This window comes from Cotesia glomerata, linkage group LG2 (assembly GCF_020080835.1).
Source record: "Cotesia glomerata isolate CgM1 linkage group LG2, MPM_Cglom_v2.3, whole genome shotgun sequence".
Lineage (NCBI taxonomy): Eukaryota > Metazoa > Arthropoda > Insecta > Hymenoptera > Braconidae > Cotesia > Cotesia glomerata.
This window is the reverse complement of record NC_058159.1, coordinates 13,663,029-13,678,477: the sequence shown is the minus strand read 5'-3', so window position 1 is coordinate 13,678,477 and position 15,449 is coordinate 13,663,029. Positions and strand designations below refer to the sequence as shown.

The window sequence follows — 15,449 nt, the reverse complement described above, 5'->3', positions numbered from 1 at the left end:
GCGTCAGCATGAAATTGCACCTTAAAGGAAGGTAGAGATGTGGTCATTAATGCCTGATGTTACACTAAGTGTACCAGTGTATTATACCTATAGTGCATTATACCTATAGCGTAACAGGCATTAATGACCACATCTTTAGAGGTAATAAAAACCATTTCCGTGTATGAAAGTGTCCGTAAAAACGCGTCCACAGGAGGGTGGCGCTATGGTAGTCAAGGATAAATTTTAAAGAAAGCGCCAAAAGTTATTAGAATAAGATAAAGAAATAAACAAGGACCGGACAATTTCCGCTTTGTTATAGCGGACTTTTAAAACAAAATACATATATGATCGGAGCACACTCATATGATATGTTATTATTAATTAACACTCTTTTTTACAAGTCATGATGAAATTTTCAATTATGCATGAAATCATAAAAGGAATATAAATTTAACTTTTAAAAAGCGTCGTTTAAAACAATCAAGTCAACAAACATTTAAACAAAAATTAATTTTTTTTTTTCAATTCATTTTCAAAAAGTCAGAAATTCTAATGTGGTAAATTTGAAAGAGTTATAAATAAAATATGTAATTATTTTAACTTGTAAAAGATTTGTTTGTTGAATAGAACGTGATCAACGGGAGGAATCCTTTTTACGGATTCCAGGCATAGCTGTTCGGCCTGGATATGTGGCGACTCGACGCAGCGTTATACTCAAACTCGACGCTAACGCCCCTACCCACTAAACCCTAAACCCCTTTTCTTCTTTCCTCTAATCCCTCATGGAAACCGCCGTCAGGCATTACTTCGTGAGGGGAGGATCTAGCGACTGCTATTCCTTCTGGTGGCTAAGGTGTTATTTTTCCTTCCTTCTAGTTTCTGTCATTTGCCCTTTTTCTTTTAATGGAACGCAGCTCTGTAAGCACTTTGGTGGTAAACGTGCTTGTGGCGTTCCAGGCAGCTTCGGATGACAGCATTTCTTCTACTATTGACTCTGGTGTGATTTTCTTGTTCAGGATCTTCTCTAACTTATCACGCTGTGGGTTAAAACGAGGGCACTCAAAGAAAACGTGCTCCGCATTTTCAGCAACTCTTGGACAAGACGGACACTCTGGGGAATTATCGTGCTTAAAGCGATAAAGGTACTCCCGGAAACAGCCGTGTCCTGACAACATCTGGGTCAGATAGTAGTTGGCCTCGCCGTAATTCCGGTTAAGCCAAACGTCAATCCTTGGTATAAGTCGATGAGTCCATCTTCCCTTCTCCGCAGCATCCCATAGTTGTTGTCATCTTGCTATACTATGTTGTCGCTCTTCAGTTCTCAGTTCTTTAGCGCTCAGTGTAGATGACCTCTTTCGGTGGTATAGGTTCCGTCTTTCCTCAGCTAGGACTCTAAGAGGCAGAGTTCCAGAAATGACGCACACTGCCTCCTCGGATATTGTGCGGAAGGCGCTTGCAACTCTCAGTGCACTTAATCGGTAGACCGGTCCGGCTTTCCTCCATGATTCGTGGGTCTCTAGCGCGTCTGCCCAAACGGATATTCCATATGTGAGCACTGATGTGACTACTGACAACAGCAATAGTCTCCTGCTCTGCTTCGGGCCTCCAACATTCGGCATCAGTCTTGATAGGCTAGTTACCACCGCTGATGCTTTAGCACTTACGTGTTCGACCTGTTGTTTAAAGTTCAGTCGGGCATCCAGCGTCACCCCCAGATATCGGATAAATGGTTGCGATGCGATCTCCTGCTCGCCGACATTCAGCTTGATGTTTTCTACGATCTTTCTGCTGGTGATGAGCACAGCTTCAGTTTTGTGCTTGGCTAACTCCAACTTCATTATCTCCATCCATAGATTAATCCGGCTAAATGTGATATCGAAAGCCAGATTGATCTCTTCCAAGTGTTTCGCGACAATCACTACCACTACATCATCGGCATATGCAACAAGTTTCACCTCTGATGGTAATGCAACTCTCAGGAGACCATCATACATGATGTTCCACAGCAAAGGACCCAAAACCGAGCCCTGTGGCACGCCTCCGGTTATTTCGTACTCCCTTGGACCGTTTTTAGTGTCATATTTGAGGACTCTGTCTATAAAGTAGTTTGCTACCATTCTGCGCAGGTATCCTGGCACTTCTTTATCTTCGAGAGCTCGCATGATGCAGTCCCAGTTAGCGGAATTGAAGGCATTTTTGATGTCCAAGGCAGCCACTAAACAATACTTCTTTCTGCCACGTTCCCATCTCTTTCCAGCGATTGCCTCCTTAGCTGTATCGACCACCAGGTTGATCGCATCCAGCGTTGATCGTCCTTTCCGGAAACCATACTGGCCTTCTGCTAGGAGTGGATCGACGACTGCTTCTATTCGTTGGTGCATTATACGCTCTCATATCTTACCCGCTGTATCCAGCATGCAGAGTGGTCGGTAGGATGATGGCTCGTCCGGTGGCTTCTTCCCTTTAGGGACAAGTACAAGTCTTTGCTGTTTCCATCTTCTAGGAAAAATCCCTTCTTTGAGGCACGAATCGTAGGAATCTAAGAATAGATTTGGCGCTGCTTTAATAGCCGTTTTTAATGCAATATTCGGGATTCCATCCAATCCCGGCGCCTTATTATTCCCTACTCGGTTGCACGCCTCCATCAGTTTCTCTTTTGTGACAGGTGGAATGTCTTCTCGATTTACTGGCAATGAAGAATAGCCGAACTTACTTTGTCGAGGAAACAGCGTAGAAACTATTCTTTCCAGGAGCTGTGGACACGTAGGTGATGGTATTGGCTGGCGCTTCAGGTGGGTCATGACCACCCTATACGGTCTGCCCCATGGGTCCTTTTCTACCTCATCGACGAGTTCCTTCCAACAGCGTCTTTTGCTATCTTTGATGGCCTTGTTCAGTTCTCGACGGGCTTTTTTGTATTCTGCGACCAGCTCCACAGAGTTAGGTCGTCGGTGGCCACGCTGTGATAATCTTCTCTTTCTGTGACAGGCTGTGCGAAGGGCGTTAATCTGATCATTCCACCAGTGCACCGATGGTCTTTTATTGATGCCACGCTTACGGGGCATGCAGGTGTCGCACGCCTGGACAATTCTCGTCATTAAGTCCTTCGTCTTCTCTACAGCATTTCCTGTGATGATGGTCGAGTCACCGTCTAAGGCTACTACCAAAGCTTCCGAGTCAAAGTCTTTCACTTTCCATCCAGCTGCATTAGTTTGTCTAGTTGCTCTTTGAGGGCTCCGGCCAGCTGATATTTCCCAAAGTATTGCACTGTGGTCGCTGGCAGTGTAGGTGTTTAAGACTTTCCAAGAATAGTTTCCTTTCAATAAGCTGCTGCTGACGAATGTGAGGTCTATTATCGAACTAGCCTCTCCCTTGGTATATGTTGGTGTCTCACCGATGTTGAGAAGGACCACGTCCAGTGAGGCCATTGATTCACGTAGTGCCTTGCCTCGCACATTAGTCTGCTTGCTGCCCCAGTCTACCGCCCAGGAATTGAAGTCCCCTGCTATAGCTACTGGGTAGTATTGCTTTGCGTCTTCGGTCAGTCGATCCAGGAAGTTAGTAAAGTTGGTAATGGAAAGGCTAGGTGGTGCATAGCAACTATAAAAACGGATGTCGTTAATAGACGCTGCTACAAAGCCGATGCTATCATTGCTCACTATGCTCTGGAAGGGAAGTTTGCCACAGGACCAGATGACAGCCTTGGTGGTGCTGTCAGTTTCCCAAGGTTGGTTATTCAGGTGTCTGTATGGCTCTGCTATTATTACTAAATCAAGCTTTAATTCACACACGGTCTGCACGAGCAGGTCATGCGCGGCCTCACAGTGATTGAGGTTAAGCTGTAATATCCTCATGTTTGCTTGCTTGTCATTCTCTGGAGTGCCTCTTTGTATACCGGGCACCTGTATGTGCCGGCGTGATGGGCAGCGTTCTCTGCGCTCTTATTTTCCGCGCATAATACACACTTCGCTGGGTTTTTACAGTCCGCAATCTTGTGTCCTTCTTGGCCGCATCTGATGCATAGCTTGGATCGATCTGTCTTGCTTCTGCACTGGGATCCGTGGTGCCCGAAATGCCAGCATTTGTAGCATTGGGTAGGTTTCCTCGTGGCTCTAATTCGGCAGTTGACCCAGCCAATTCGGATTTTACCGCTTCCTTCTAATATCTTCTGAGCTGCTGCAGCCGGTAGTGTCACGACAGCGGTTTGGGTACCTCTGTAGGCTTTGCGGATCTTGATTGTCTCTGGTAGTATTTCGCAGAGCTCCTTGGTTACCGTATGCAGGGCAGCCTGAATATCCTCCTTTGTTGTGGTGTCATCTAGGTCTCGGATCTCGATGTCTTCTTGTGGCCCTTTGCAGATCACTTTGGCCTCCTCCTTAAGAATGTTTGCGATGGTATGTTGCAGGCCTTGGTCTTTGTCCACGCACTTCCGCGAAATCGTAATCAGCAAGTCCCCGCTTCTGGTCTGGTTGATCTTGTCCACTGTTGTGCGAACTTGCTCATCAGGGACGTCCTTCTTTATGCGACGCAAAATCTCGGCGTACTTTGCTTTCTCGGCCGAGCGGATGATCAGTGCGTCGGGTCTGATCCATTTGAGCAGTTTTTTGCGCTTAGGCTCCGGCCTGGGCTTCTTTGGAGGCTCCTTTGGGAGCTGTTCTTTGGCTAGCCTCCGTTTCTCTTTCCTTGTGTGGACATCTTTCCAATCAGTCGCGTCTTTTTTTTCGGCGTTCTGCTTCATCACGTTTTTCGGAGGACTTGGTTTCAAGTCCTTTCTCTTCGTCAATCACCCATCTATTCCATCTGGGGAGTTTCAGTCCTTCCTCTTCTTAGACTTGTTGGAAGTATGACCTTCGTCTTTAGCATCAGATTCACCGTCACCATCGCCTCCGGTGTCCATTGATTCTTCGATCTCCACAGTAAGTTGACTGCTCTTCTCCGGCGTAAGACGAGGAGTGAGTCGTCGAGGTGACTGCTATTCTTCGTCCAGTTTTTTATACCTTCGAAGGGCGTTAACTACCCCGGTTGCCTTGGCCTTTATCTCTTTATGGATATTGACCTTTGATTGGACAAACTCATGCAGTTCGCTGGTCAGCTTTTCGAGGCGTTCCAGCGCTTGCGTCCGCTTCATCTCAGCGCTTACGGTAATCGCTGCTTCTTGGGCGTGAGGCCCACTAATACTCCTGTCCTTTTCTTGATTTTTCGTTTCTTCCATGATTTTGAGTGATACTCCAATGCAAAAGGTCGTCTCCGAACGCGATGCCTCCGGAAGTGGAGGGGTGATTACTCTTACAGCTACCTCCATTGCTATAAGAGCTTTCGGTCATTGAAGCGGGAAATCTCAACCGCTTCGACCCTGCAACTGCTTCCTTCATCGGCTTCCTCTTGCTCTCGTGGGTGCGGCACGTAGATGCCGGGAGTTACCACGTACACCGCGCTATAAGGATCATTTCGCACATCTCTTTCGAGCAGCGTCACCTTATCCGCTTGCGTACGTGACCCTAGGTCAGATGGTGTGACCAACCCTTCCTGCCGAAAGGGGAGTTTTCGTTTTTTACCGCGAGAGCTATTTTATTCCGCTCTTACCCTCTGCTCCGAAGAACAGCGAGCTTTCTCCGACCCACAAGGATACACGGACGGTGGCTGTTACTCTTCAGCTCCGATGCCTGATTTGGTCCGCGAGGGCTATTTTATTTCGCCCCAATCCGCCGATCTTACGACCGGTTAGGACCCCCCTATCCGCCACCTGGGGACGCGCCCGGTGGGAGTTTGGCTTCTTCCGACGGGTGTGTGTGTGTGTGTGTGTGTGTGTGTGTGTATGGATTTATGTAAACCTCTTATAACTTTTAAACGGCTCGACCGATCAAATCGCGATTGGTTCCATTCGAAAGGGTTTGACTGAACTTAGATTTTGAATATAATTTGGACCAATTCGGACCGGTAGATTTTAAGAAATCTTAAACAAACTACAAAAAAAATTTTTTCAAATGTGGTTTTTTTTTAATAACTGTTAAACGGCTTGACCTATCAATTCCAAAAATTAATCAGCTCTCAAAATCGGAAAACCACGTCGATTGCTACCAAGCTGGTCGAAATCGGTTGATTCGTTCGTGAGTTATCGTTGACGAAAAAAATCGAAAAAAGTGTTTTTTTTACGAATTACACCGAAATTTCCGGTCTGATCAATTTGTGTTTAAAAGTATATCATAGAATTTGAAAAACTGCGGCGAGTGCCGCCAACTATGTGAAAATCGGTTTATTCATTCAAACGTTATTGCGGTTTGAAAATTGAAAAAAAAGTGTTTTATTAAACTTCTATCAGACTTTTGAGCTCGGAGAACTCAAAATTACACGAAAATTATATTTTTCAGCTCGAAAACGTAATAAGGGCAATGTCGAGCGCTGAATTACGAAAGTAGCGGGAAGTTGCAAGGATGGTCTTCAAGGTCAACCGTTTTCCTAATTTTTTTTTCAAAAGCAATGAACTTCCGAATAACTGATTATTTTTGAAAATGATTTAAAAACTGAAGAATATTATATTGAAATGTCTGCATTGTATATAAGTCCTTTTATAATAATCAAATGATTTCTAAAAAAAACTTATTTGTAAGGGTACAAATTTGACAAATTCATAAAATGATTTTCATAAAAAATTTTTTTTTCAGACACCACTTAAAAACATCCAAGACATCATAGGAAAAAATGGAGTATCTTTTTTGAATTGTGTGAGTTATTATTTCGTATATTTGAGTGATTACTTCATAACACCTTTTAACTTGAAATTGATGATTATTTGTGAAGTTTATTGGGTATCAAAACGATAAAAATACGGTTTCTGGTTTGTTATTGATTGAAATTGAAGCGTGAGCGCGTGTAGTCTCATGGAATTTCTAGTCTCATGAAAGAGAAATACCGTTTAATGATGTATTGTTATCTTCTCGCTACGAAAATTGTTGATAGAAAAAAAGTTATTGTGTTTTTGATTGTCATTTTAACTTCCCGTTATGAAAATCAATGATTTTAAAAAATTCGGGAAGTTATTGCGTGTATCTCAGTTCTCAAAAATCGAGTTTTCATCATATCTCGACGTTTTGAGGTCCTAGAAAGCTATTCTGACTATTCCTACGAGGATATGTCACTATGACGTATCTGGAACTCCTTGCCACCTGGGCTGACAACTGTAGATAATCTTCCTGAATTTCAAAATGCATCTTTTTCATTTTTTCTGGCTAATAACAATTAAAATCATTATTATATTTGTTTAATTAATTATAATTTCTGTTTCAAAGTGTGTCAAAGTGTTTATAAATTTACTAACTAACTACTGTAAATTTATTAAGTAACTTTATTGTATTTAGGTAACTTTAAAACCTTGCTGTTGTTATATTATCAAACTTATAGTACTATTGTAATTGTATTTTTATACTGTATACTTATATATATATATATATATATATATATATATATATATATATATATATATATATATATATATATATATATATATATATATATTGTGACGTTATTTTTCACATGGGGTCTGTGACAACTGAGCGTCACATCGAGCACTAGCTCAAAAGCTCAAAAATATTGTACAGCGATAACCCAAGATACTGTAAATAGAACGATTTAAAATTTTTTTATTGATTTATGGTAATTGTGGATAGTTAGTTACAGGGTTAGGTAAAGTAGGAGGCCGCGATATCAAGCCTCGCGGTAATACAGGATTTGGGGAATTAGTTCGCGAATTAGTTACAGTAAGATAGAGGAGTGATCATCGATCAAGGGAGTTCGAGTTCGACCGCCGTCCGAGACGGACGTGTTCCATATAGTCGGTCTTCAACCGTTGTCCAGGTTAGACGCTACAGAAAAAATTATTCAGTCTTCGTCCAGGATGGACGCGTTCCCGATAAATTTTTATTCGTCTTCAGAGACGATTATGCTACAGATTCTCTCTTCTTTTGTTTATTTAATTAATTATTTAATTAGCTTCGAGTCGTTTGGGTTATAGCTACAGATTTAAGAGTAATAACGAGGAAAGTGATTGAGTTTTGTGTGAGTAAGGTAAAGTAAAGAGTAAAGTTATTAGTTGGCGTCTCGAGCTTGTGGACGAGTCTACGTTGCCGTGGAGCGGGACAATAAGTCACCCGGCCTCGTGGATGCTAGGTAACTAGCCCTTTTGAGACTCCTGGTGGACTACGGAAGTCCAGCTGTAATGCTGGCGCTCCAACATGGGAGGAGTCAGGTGTGAGTAGGAATCGGTTTTAGTAATTTTGCCCTTGTGGTGGTTTTGGTATTTCTGACGAGACTTGACCAACCTCGCCGAGAGTACCGCTGGTCCACGTTAATTTTGGCAGGCCACAGGTGTGATCGGACCATTGTGCCTGTGGAAGCCTTTGGTCAGTGTTAATTTTGAGGGTTAGAACCTCTTGTAAAATCCTTTTACGATTCCCTACTTATACCGGCTCCAGGAGAGGTAGCCACCATGGACGATCCTGGCTCGGGAAAAGGAAAGAAGGTATTATTTAATTTATGTTATTTCTGTCGAGTTAATTTCGTATTCTGGGGACTAGTCCTCTTGTAAAACGTTTGTTGCGGTACGTTTAAAATTTATTCTTTTTTTTGAGTAAAGTAAGAAGGGTGCTTAGTTTAAGGTATATTTTATGAGTTTTTATTTTGTACGGTTAAGAGAGTTAAGGATTTTGTGAAGGGTATGTTTTGAAACCCCAGGTCATTTTAGATATTTATACTTTAATTGGGTTATCGCTCCAGTAAGAATCAAATGTAATTAGAATTATTTAATTTTTGTATTTCTAGCTAAAAGTTATATTGAGTTCTGTATGGTTATATTTATTCGAGTTTCCGGTAATTAAGTTCCTGTATCTGTTTTGTTGTAACCCTTATAGTTAAAGTTTTGTTAAGTTTTTTTGGGACTTTGTTAATAAATCAGCTATCAATCCGAAACATCAGCGTCTTGATTTACACACGTTTCCCCAACGTGCAACCGGATCACCCCTTCTCTCCACAATCCACACACTGAGTGACACCGAGTATACCCGCCTTCTCTGCTGCAGCTCCCAGCCTTATTGTTACAGTTCTTTGAGTTTTGGTAATTTCTCGCAAATAAAATTATCTGGCGTCCTTACGGTTATAGATGAGGCAGTTCGCGGGAGTATGAGAGTCGGAAGTATAACGTTTGGGGTTGAATCTCTAGGTTTCCTATTAAAGATATCGTTTGTAATTTAGTTCAAAGAGACCACCCACCAACCCCCTTAAATCTCCAGATTTAACGTTATAATATATATATATATATATATATAAAATGTATTGCTTATTGATGGCCTTGAGGAAGCTTCGGCTCTAAGGACAAATAAATATCTATCTATCTATCTATCTATGACTGTATGTGTTTGTGTGGGTGTATGTGTATATGTGTATATACAGAGTGTCCCAGAAGTAACGGACGCCATTGTAGCATCTGATAAACAAAATAATTCTGAGACGAAAAGTCCTTAGCCATTTTTTAATCAGACGCATAGATAATTAATTATTTATTAAAATAACGTCCTTTTATGCGTTAGAGAGAGAGAGCACTAGTGTCAAGTCAAGTGCGTTCCAACGAAGATGCTTGCACGTGTGAATGTGTAAGTAAATATGTGTAGACTACGTTAGTTATAGAAACTAGTTACTCATACAGTTTGTAACGGGTGATTATTCCGCTCAATTGGCCCCTTAAATTAAATTAATTGAAATAATAAAACTAACAAATGAATCTAAATTAGTAATTAAAGGGCGCCACCGGGATTTTTAATCGCGGTTCCCGGAACCGGAACCAGAGCTGAGCTTATCTACAGGGAGAGAGAGTGGAGGAAGGTGATCTGAGATGAATAAATTTTTATTTAACAACGGTACCAAAAAATTTATTAACAACAAAATAAAATAACAACTTTTTCACTCGCACGTACACTGACTCACTTAAGACTAACTTAACACTACGACTTATTACTACCGAGGATTCCGGGCTAAAACCGACGCCTCAACTTAACCTAAGTAGCCAGCAAAGCACCTCGTACAGAGGCTATCGTATACGAGGGCGATGTGTAAATTCCTACGCACTAAACCCACGAACTCCACTAACTCAACTTAACCTAGGTAGCCAGCAAGGCACCTCGTACAGAGGCTATCGTATACGAGGGCGATGTGTAAATTCCTTATAACTAACAAAAATTCTTAATCCTACAGTACCCTCATAAGGAGCGCTTTACTGCAGTTTCTAGCTTACTACCGCTGTACCCCAACTTGGCATCTATACAACGGCTTCTAAGGTATGTTAATTACTCTACTCGGCAATTCATCAACAAGTAGAGATCGTTACAAAAATTTTTAATCCTACAGTACCCTCATAAGGAGCGCTTTACTGCAGTTTCTAGCTACGTCGCGCTGTCCACCGGACCCTCACGCTCTATCAAAATTCTTAATCCTGACGGTATCCTCTTATGGAGCGTCTATACCGCAGTTTCTAACTAAGTCGCGCTGTCCACCGGACCCTCACGCTCTTAGACTGTACGAACTACTCTACTCGGCAAAACATCAACAAGTAGAGAATGTACACACTCACACACACATATCCCGCACGATCTACATACACATAACCCGCTCACACACACACACACTGGCTCTACTTAACTTTTATTTTTGACTTATAAAATTTATTAAAAAATTTAATATCAGAAAATTATTACGTCAAACTTTTTGCTTAATTAATTCAGTCATTAGCTAACTATTAAATCGTAAAACATTTTCACAATTAATAATTTAATTCTCAAAAAAATCTACACCAAAAACCGATGCCTGAATTTATTCCAAATTAACCACGAGTTTAATACTCAACATTAAATAAATTTTCCGGATCATTCGACGTAGAATTTTATTCCAATTTCAACTCGTAATTTTATTTCTTAAATCTTGAATAAATTCTTAAGAATATTTCTTTATAAAATTCTGACTAATTTTCTGAGACTTAATCTACGCCGTTAAATATTTTTATAAATAATTCCAACAGAATAATAATTTTAATTTTCAATAGTTCAATATATAAAATGACCGCGTGGAATTTTCGACTAGATAATTAATGAACAATTATAAATTACCTCAATGTAAAATTAAATTCCGAAAAATTATCCACGGGTATTTCAATCTGGAATTGCGTCGCGATTTCTCAATAAATAATTTCCAATAAATAAAATAAATTCCCAATAAACAACATTATAAATCAATAAATATTGATAAATAAATGATAATTCAATTGTTATAATTAGGGGTGTGCGAATATCGTTCGAATCGAATCGAATCGAATATTAATATTCGATTCGAAATTCGAATCGAATAATTCGAATGTTCGAATTATTCGAAATTCGACGAATAATTCGAAAAATTTCGAATAATTCGAACAATTCGCGAATTATCGAAATATCACTGGATTTTCTATTGTTTCCAATTTGAATTCCATTACATCGTGTATCAAAATATTCTACTTACGAATAATACACTTTTTGATTAAAAATCAATTACCCGGAGTAAACAATTGCTCAATTTCAATATATGTTCATCTCTGTCAGTAACATAAAAAATCTATATAGTAATATTGGCAAGAGATCTTTTCAATTCATTTTGGTTTTTATAATTATTAATTTCCGTTCTAAAAAAATCTATAAGAAAAAGGTTACACATCTAGTGTTTTAAAATTCTCGAAATTAATTTCTCCAGGTTTTTTTATACATATTTTTAATTTTTTTATCCATGAAAAAAAATAATCAACTTAGTCATTTTCTTCTATTATATCTCTACAATTTGCAATTTATCATATGCAACAAAGCAGTAGAAAGAACGACAGCTAGCGTGAACCCGCATTCGAACGTATTTGAATTGAACCTATCTTCAGGTCTCTTCTCCCTCTCGACAGTATTTTACTTCGGAAGTTGGCTATTTATGGTAGTCTTCAGCTGAGAAGCATAAATACAAACAAGCTTTCCACTAAACGTTTCTAAACGTATGTATTGTACCATTCAAGTGATTAATTATTTAATCTAATTGTTCAATAAAAGGTAATTATAAAATACATATTAATTATTTTAAATAGTGATAATGTTGATAATAATTGGAAAATAATACTAATGATAAAAATTAGGAGTAAAACCTACGGAGACGTTTGTATGTTTAACCTTAAATTTTAATGAAGAATAGAAAATTACGAACCACTTAACCTTAACAATATTAAAATATTATAATTATAATAACTGATATAAAAGCACGACGATGAATCATGTTTATTCTAAGAAAATTAATTCTCTTTATAGGTTATCTTGGTAATTTCAAATAAAATATTATGTCCGATGAAGAAATTGAAATTTTTCCAACATTTCCAATGCTAAATGAAAATCAAATGAATATTGACAACAGCGATTCTGAAAATGAAGGTGATAGTCATGGTGATAATGAAGGTCATAGTGACTCCTCTGAAGAAGTTATGAAAGATGACAGCAATATTCCTCCTCGTAGCGTTGCTTGGACATATTTTAAGCGAGATCAACAAAATATTAAAAAATCTATTTGCAACATTTGTGCTCAAGTTCTCAGTTTACCGACAGGTAGTGTTATTTCAAATTAATTTATGTTTTTTAGGTTACTCGTTTTCAGTATGATGAAAAATGAACTCAAATACTTTAATTATACCATGTAAAACTATAAATATTAAATTCAAACATTCCATAAAACCTTTTTTTAAATGCAAATCGTTAAACTACATATTTTAAAGAATATTTTGAAATTAAAGAAATAAATAAATATGACTGTATGTTAAAAATTTAATTTTTAATCGCTATTATAATAACTTTTCAAAACTACGGATAACGAGTTTCCAATTTTTGAGAAAAATTGTCATATAATTAAACTTATTAAAACTCAAAAATATAACTTTTTTATCTTCTATTATGTATCACGCATGAACCTTCTTACCTTTTAAGATTAGCTATAAAAGTTTTTAATTTTCGAGCACAGATAGATCCAGCATTAAAGTCTCAAGCATGATCATCCTTAATCGTAAAAATATACTTATAAATTCGTATTTGTACAGGAACAACTTCACCAATGTTCAATCACCTTCGTGCTAAACATAAAGATGTTTATAAAATATGTATTGAAGAACGGAATAAAAAGCGCAAGAGTTCTGATTGTAATCAAGACCAAGAAGGAAAATCAAAAAGAAGAAAAGAAAGCACAATGACAGGAACAGACAAACAGGAAATTGATCAACTCATTATGGAAATGATAGCCATCGATTTGAAACCATTTTCCTGCGTAGAAGATCGAGGTTTTAAAAACTTATTGAAAAAGTTAGCTCCCGATTATGAGCCACCATGTAGGACCACCTTTTCACGCAGTCTTGCTCCAATTTTATACCATAGAACAAAACAAAGGTTAATTAATGACTTGAAACAAGATTTAGAATTAGGTATAATGAGCCTATCATTTACTACCGATTGTTGGAAATCGAGAGCAAATGATTGTTACATATCTTTGACTCTACATTACTTGACTGTTGACTATGTTTCTAAAAATCTAATGTTAAATATTGAGCAGTTATTGGATCGTCATACTGGCAACAATCTTAAAATACACTTGAAGAAAATGATGGACGGGTGGGATTTATCAGATATTGAGAATATCCCGATATTTTTCATTACTGATAATGCTCGAAACATATCATTAGCGACTTCTCAGTTGAGCGACAACCACCTATACTGCTTCGCACATACTCTTCAACTTGTGTTGAAAGATGCGGAATCGCATACTCCTGGTGTTGAAGAATCATTAGCCAAGGTAAATTTGATCATTAATTGGATAATTAGGTTTATTGTACTACTAAAGCCAAAAGAAGGCATGAAAAAACATTCTTTCAATTAACTTTGAGATATTAAAAACGTGAGAATATGTACTCACGACATAAAAAATAATTCGTTTTTTTCTACACACTTTCGGCTGTAGTAACGCAATATATTAGTTTACCGATAATTAACATTTAAACTTCCATTTCATTCCAGTTTCGAAAAATTGCCGGTCATTTTCATCGGTCGGATCCAGCACGACAGAAATTCGAAGAGGCTCAAAAGGCGCTAGATTGTGAACCTTTGCAATTGGTTCAAATGGTGGTCACCAGGTGGAACTCAGAGTATGAGATGTTAGAAAGGATGCAAAGACTTCAAAAACCTTTGTCTCACGTTCTTGCTGCTTCTACCGACACTGAGTCCATATCTGGTACCGAATGGTCTAAAATAAATTGCTTGATGAAAGTTATGAAGCCGTTATATGACGCCACACAAATATCATGTGGAGTTAAATATCCGACTTTGTCAATGGTAAAACCATTGTTGTTTGGGATCACAAATGGTCTGAATAGTATTGAATTTGACTACGACGATGCATCGGAAATAGGACAAGAATTTGTAGATAATATCTTGAATGGTCTAGATGTCAGATTTTGTGAAGTTGATCGTGATATTATTTTTAAGAAAAGCACTTATCTCGATCCCCGGTACAAAAATTATTTTTACAAAGAAGAGGAAGTGAAAGAAATAGAAGATGATATTAAGCTCGAAATTATCAGATTTTTGATGCCAAATGATGATTCTCAAGAACTTAATGTTTTGACCAGAGAACGTAAGTTTTTACAATGAGTCATTTACTTTTTGATACAAATTTGTTTCTTTTTATACTGAATGTTTTTTTTTTTTTTACATATATCATTGATTCAAAATTTCGTACAACCAAATTAGAAAATCATTTATGTTAAAATTAGTAATTGAAATTTAAAAAATTTACCGATTGTGCCTTTTTTTAGCCAAAAATACTTTACCTAACAAGTAGAAAAAATTAATTGCTTTTGTAATCGGATGTATTTTGCTTTTTTCTTTTAATGCGTCATGATAAATACATTTTTTTACTTACTAAATCTAACTTACAATTAATCAGAAAATTAACATTCGACTTAATCAGAAAATAATGTTATTAAATATACAATTATTTATTTATTTTTAATTTCAGCTAGTGGAAACCAGTATTCGGGATTTTGGAGTTTCATGAAAAAACCAACAGTTAACACACGAGAAAATAATTTAGAGACTTTGCGTAGTGAAATATTACAGGAAATGGTGGTGTATTTAAACTGTGGTTTAATAAATCCTCAGCAAGATCCACTTATTTGGTGGCGACAAGAAAAAAATAAATATCCCCGATTATCACTTATGGCGAGAAGATATTTAGGAGTACCTTGTACTTCTGCTGAAAGTGAAAGATTATTTTCTACTGCTGGTGATATTGTATCTGATAAACGAACTTCATTATCACCAGATTCAGTATCTTATTTATTATTTTTGAACAAAAATTTGTAGCAAATTTTCATACTCATTGTTCTA

General features: G+C 38.0%; 1 protein-coding gene across 3 annotated transcripts in view; it reads left to right on the top strand.

Moving 5' to 3' along the window:
* LOC123259239 (N-acetylglucosamine-6-sulfatase-like) overlaps positions 1-15,449 on the top strand; it is an 89,335-nt gene that overhangs the window by 19,263 nt on the left and 54,623 nt on the right. For all 3 annotated transcript variants that reach the window (XM_044719579.1, XM_044719578.1, XR_006508194.1), the window contains exon 2: positions 6,645-6,704. In XM_044719579.1, the coding sequence (XP_044575514.1) occupies positions 6,645-6,704 (60 nt within the window). The remainder of the gene's footprint in view (positions 1-6,644; positions 6,705-15,449) is intronic.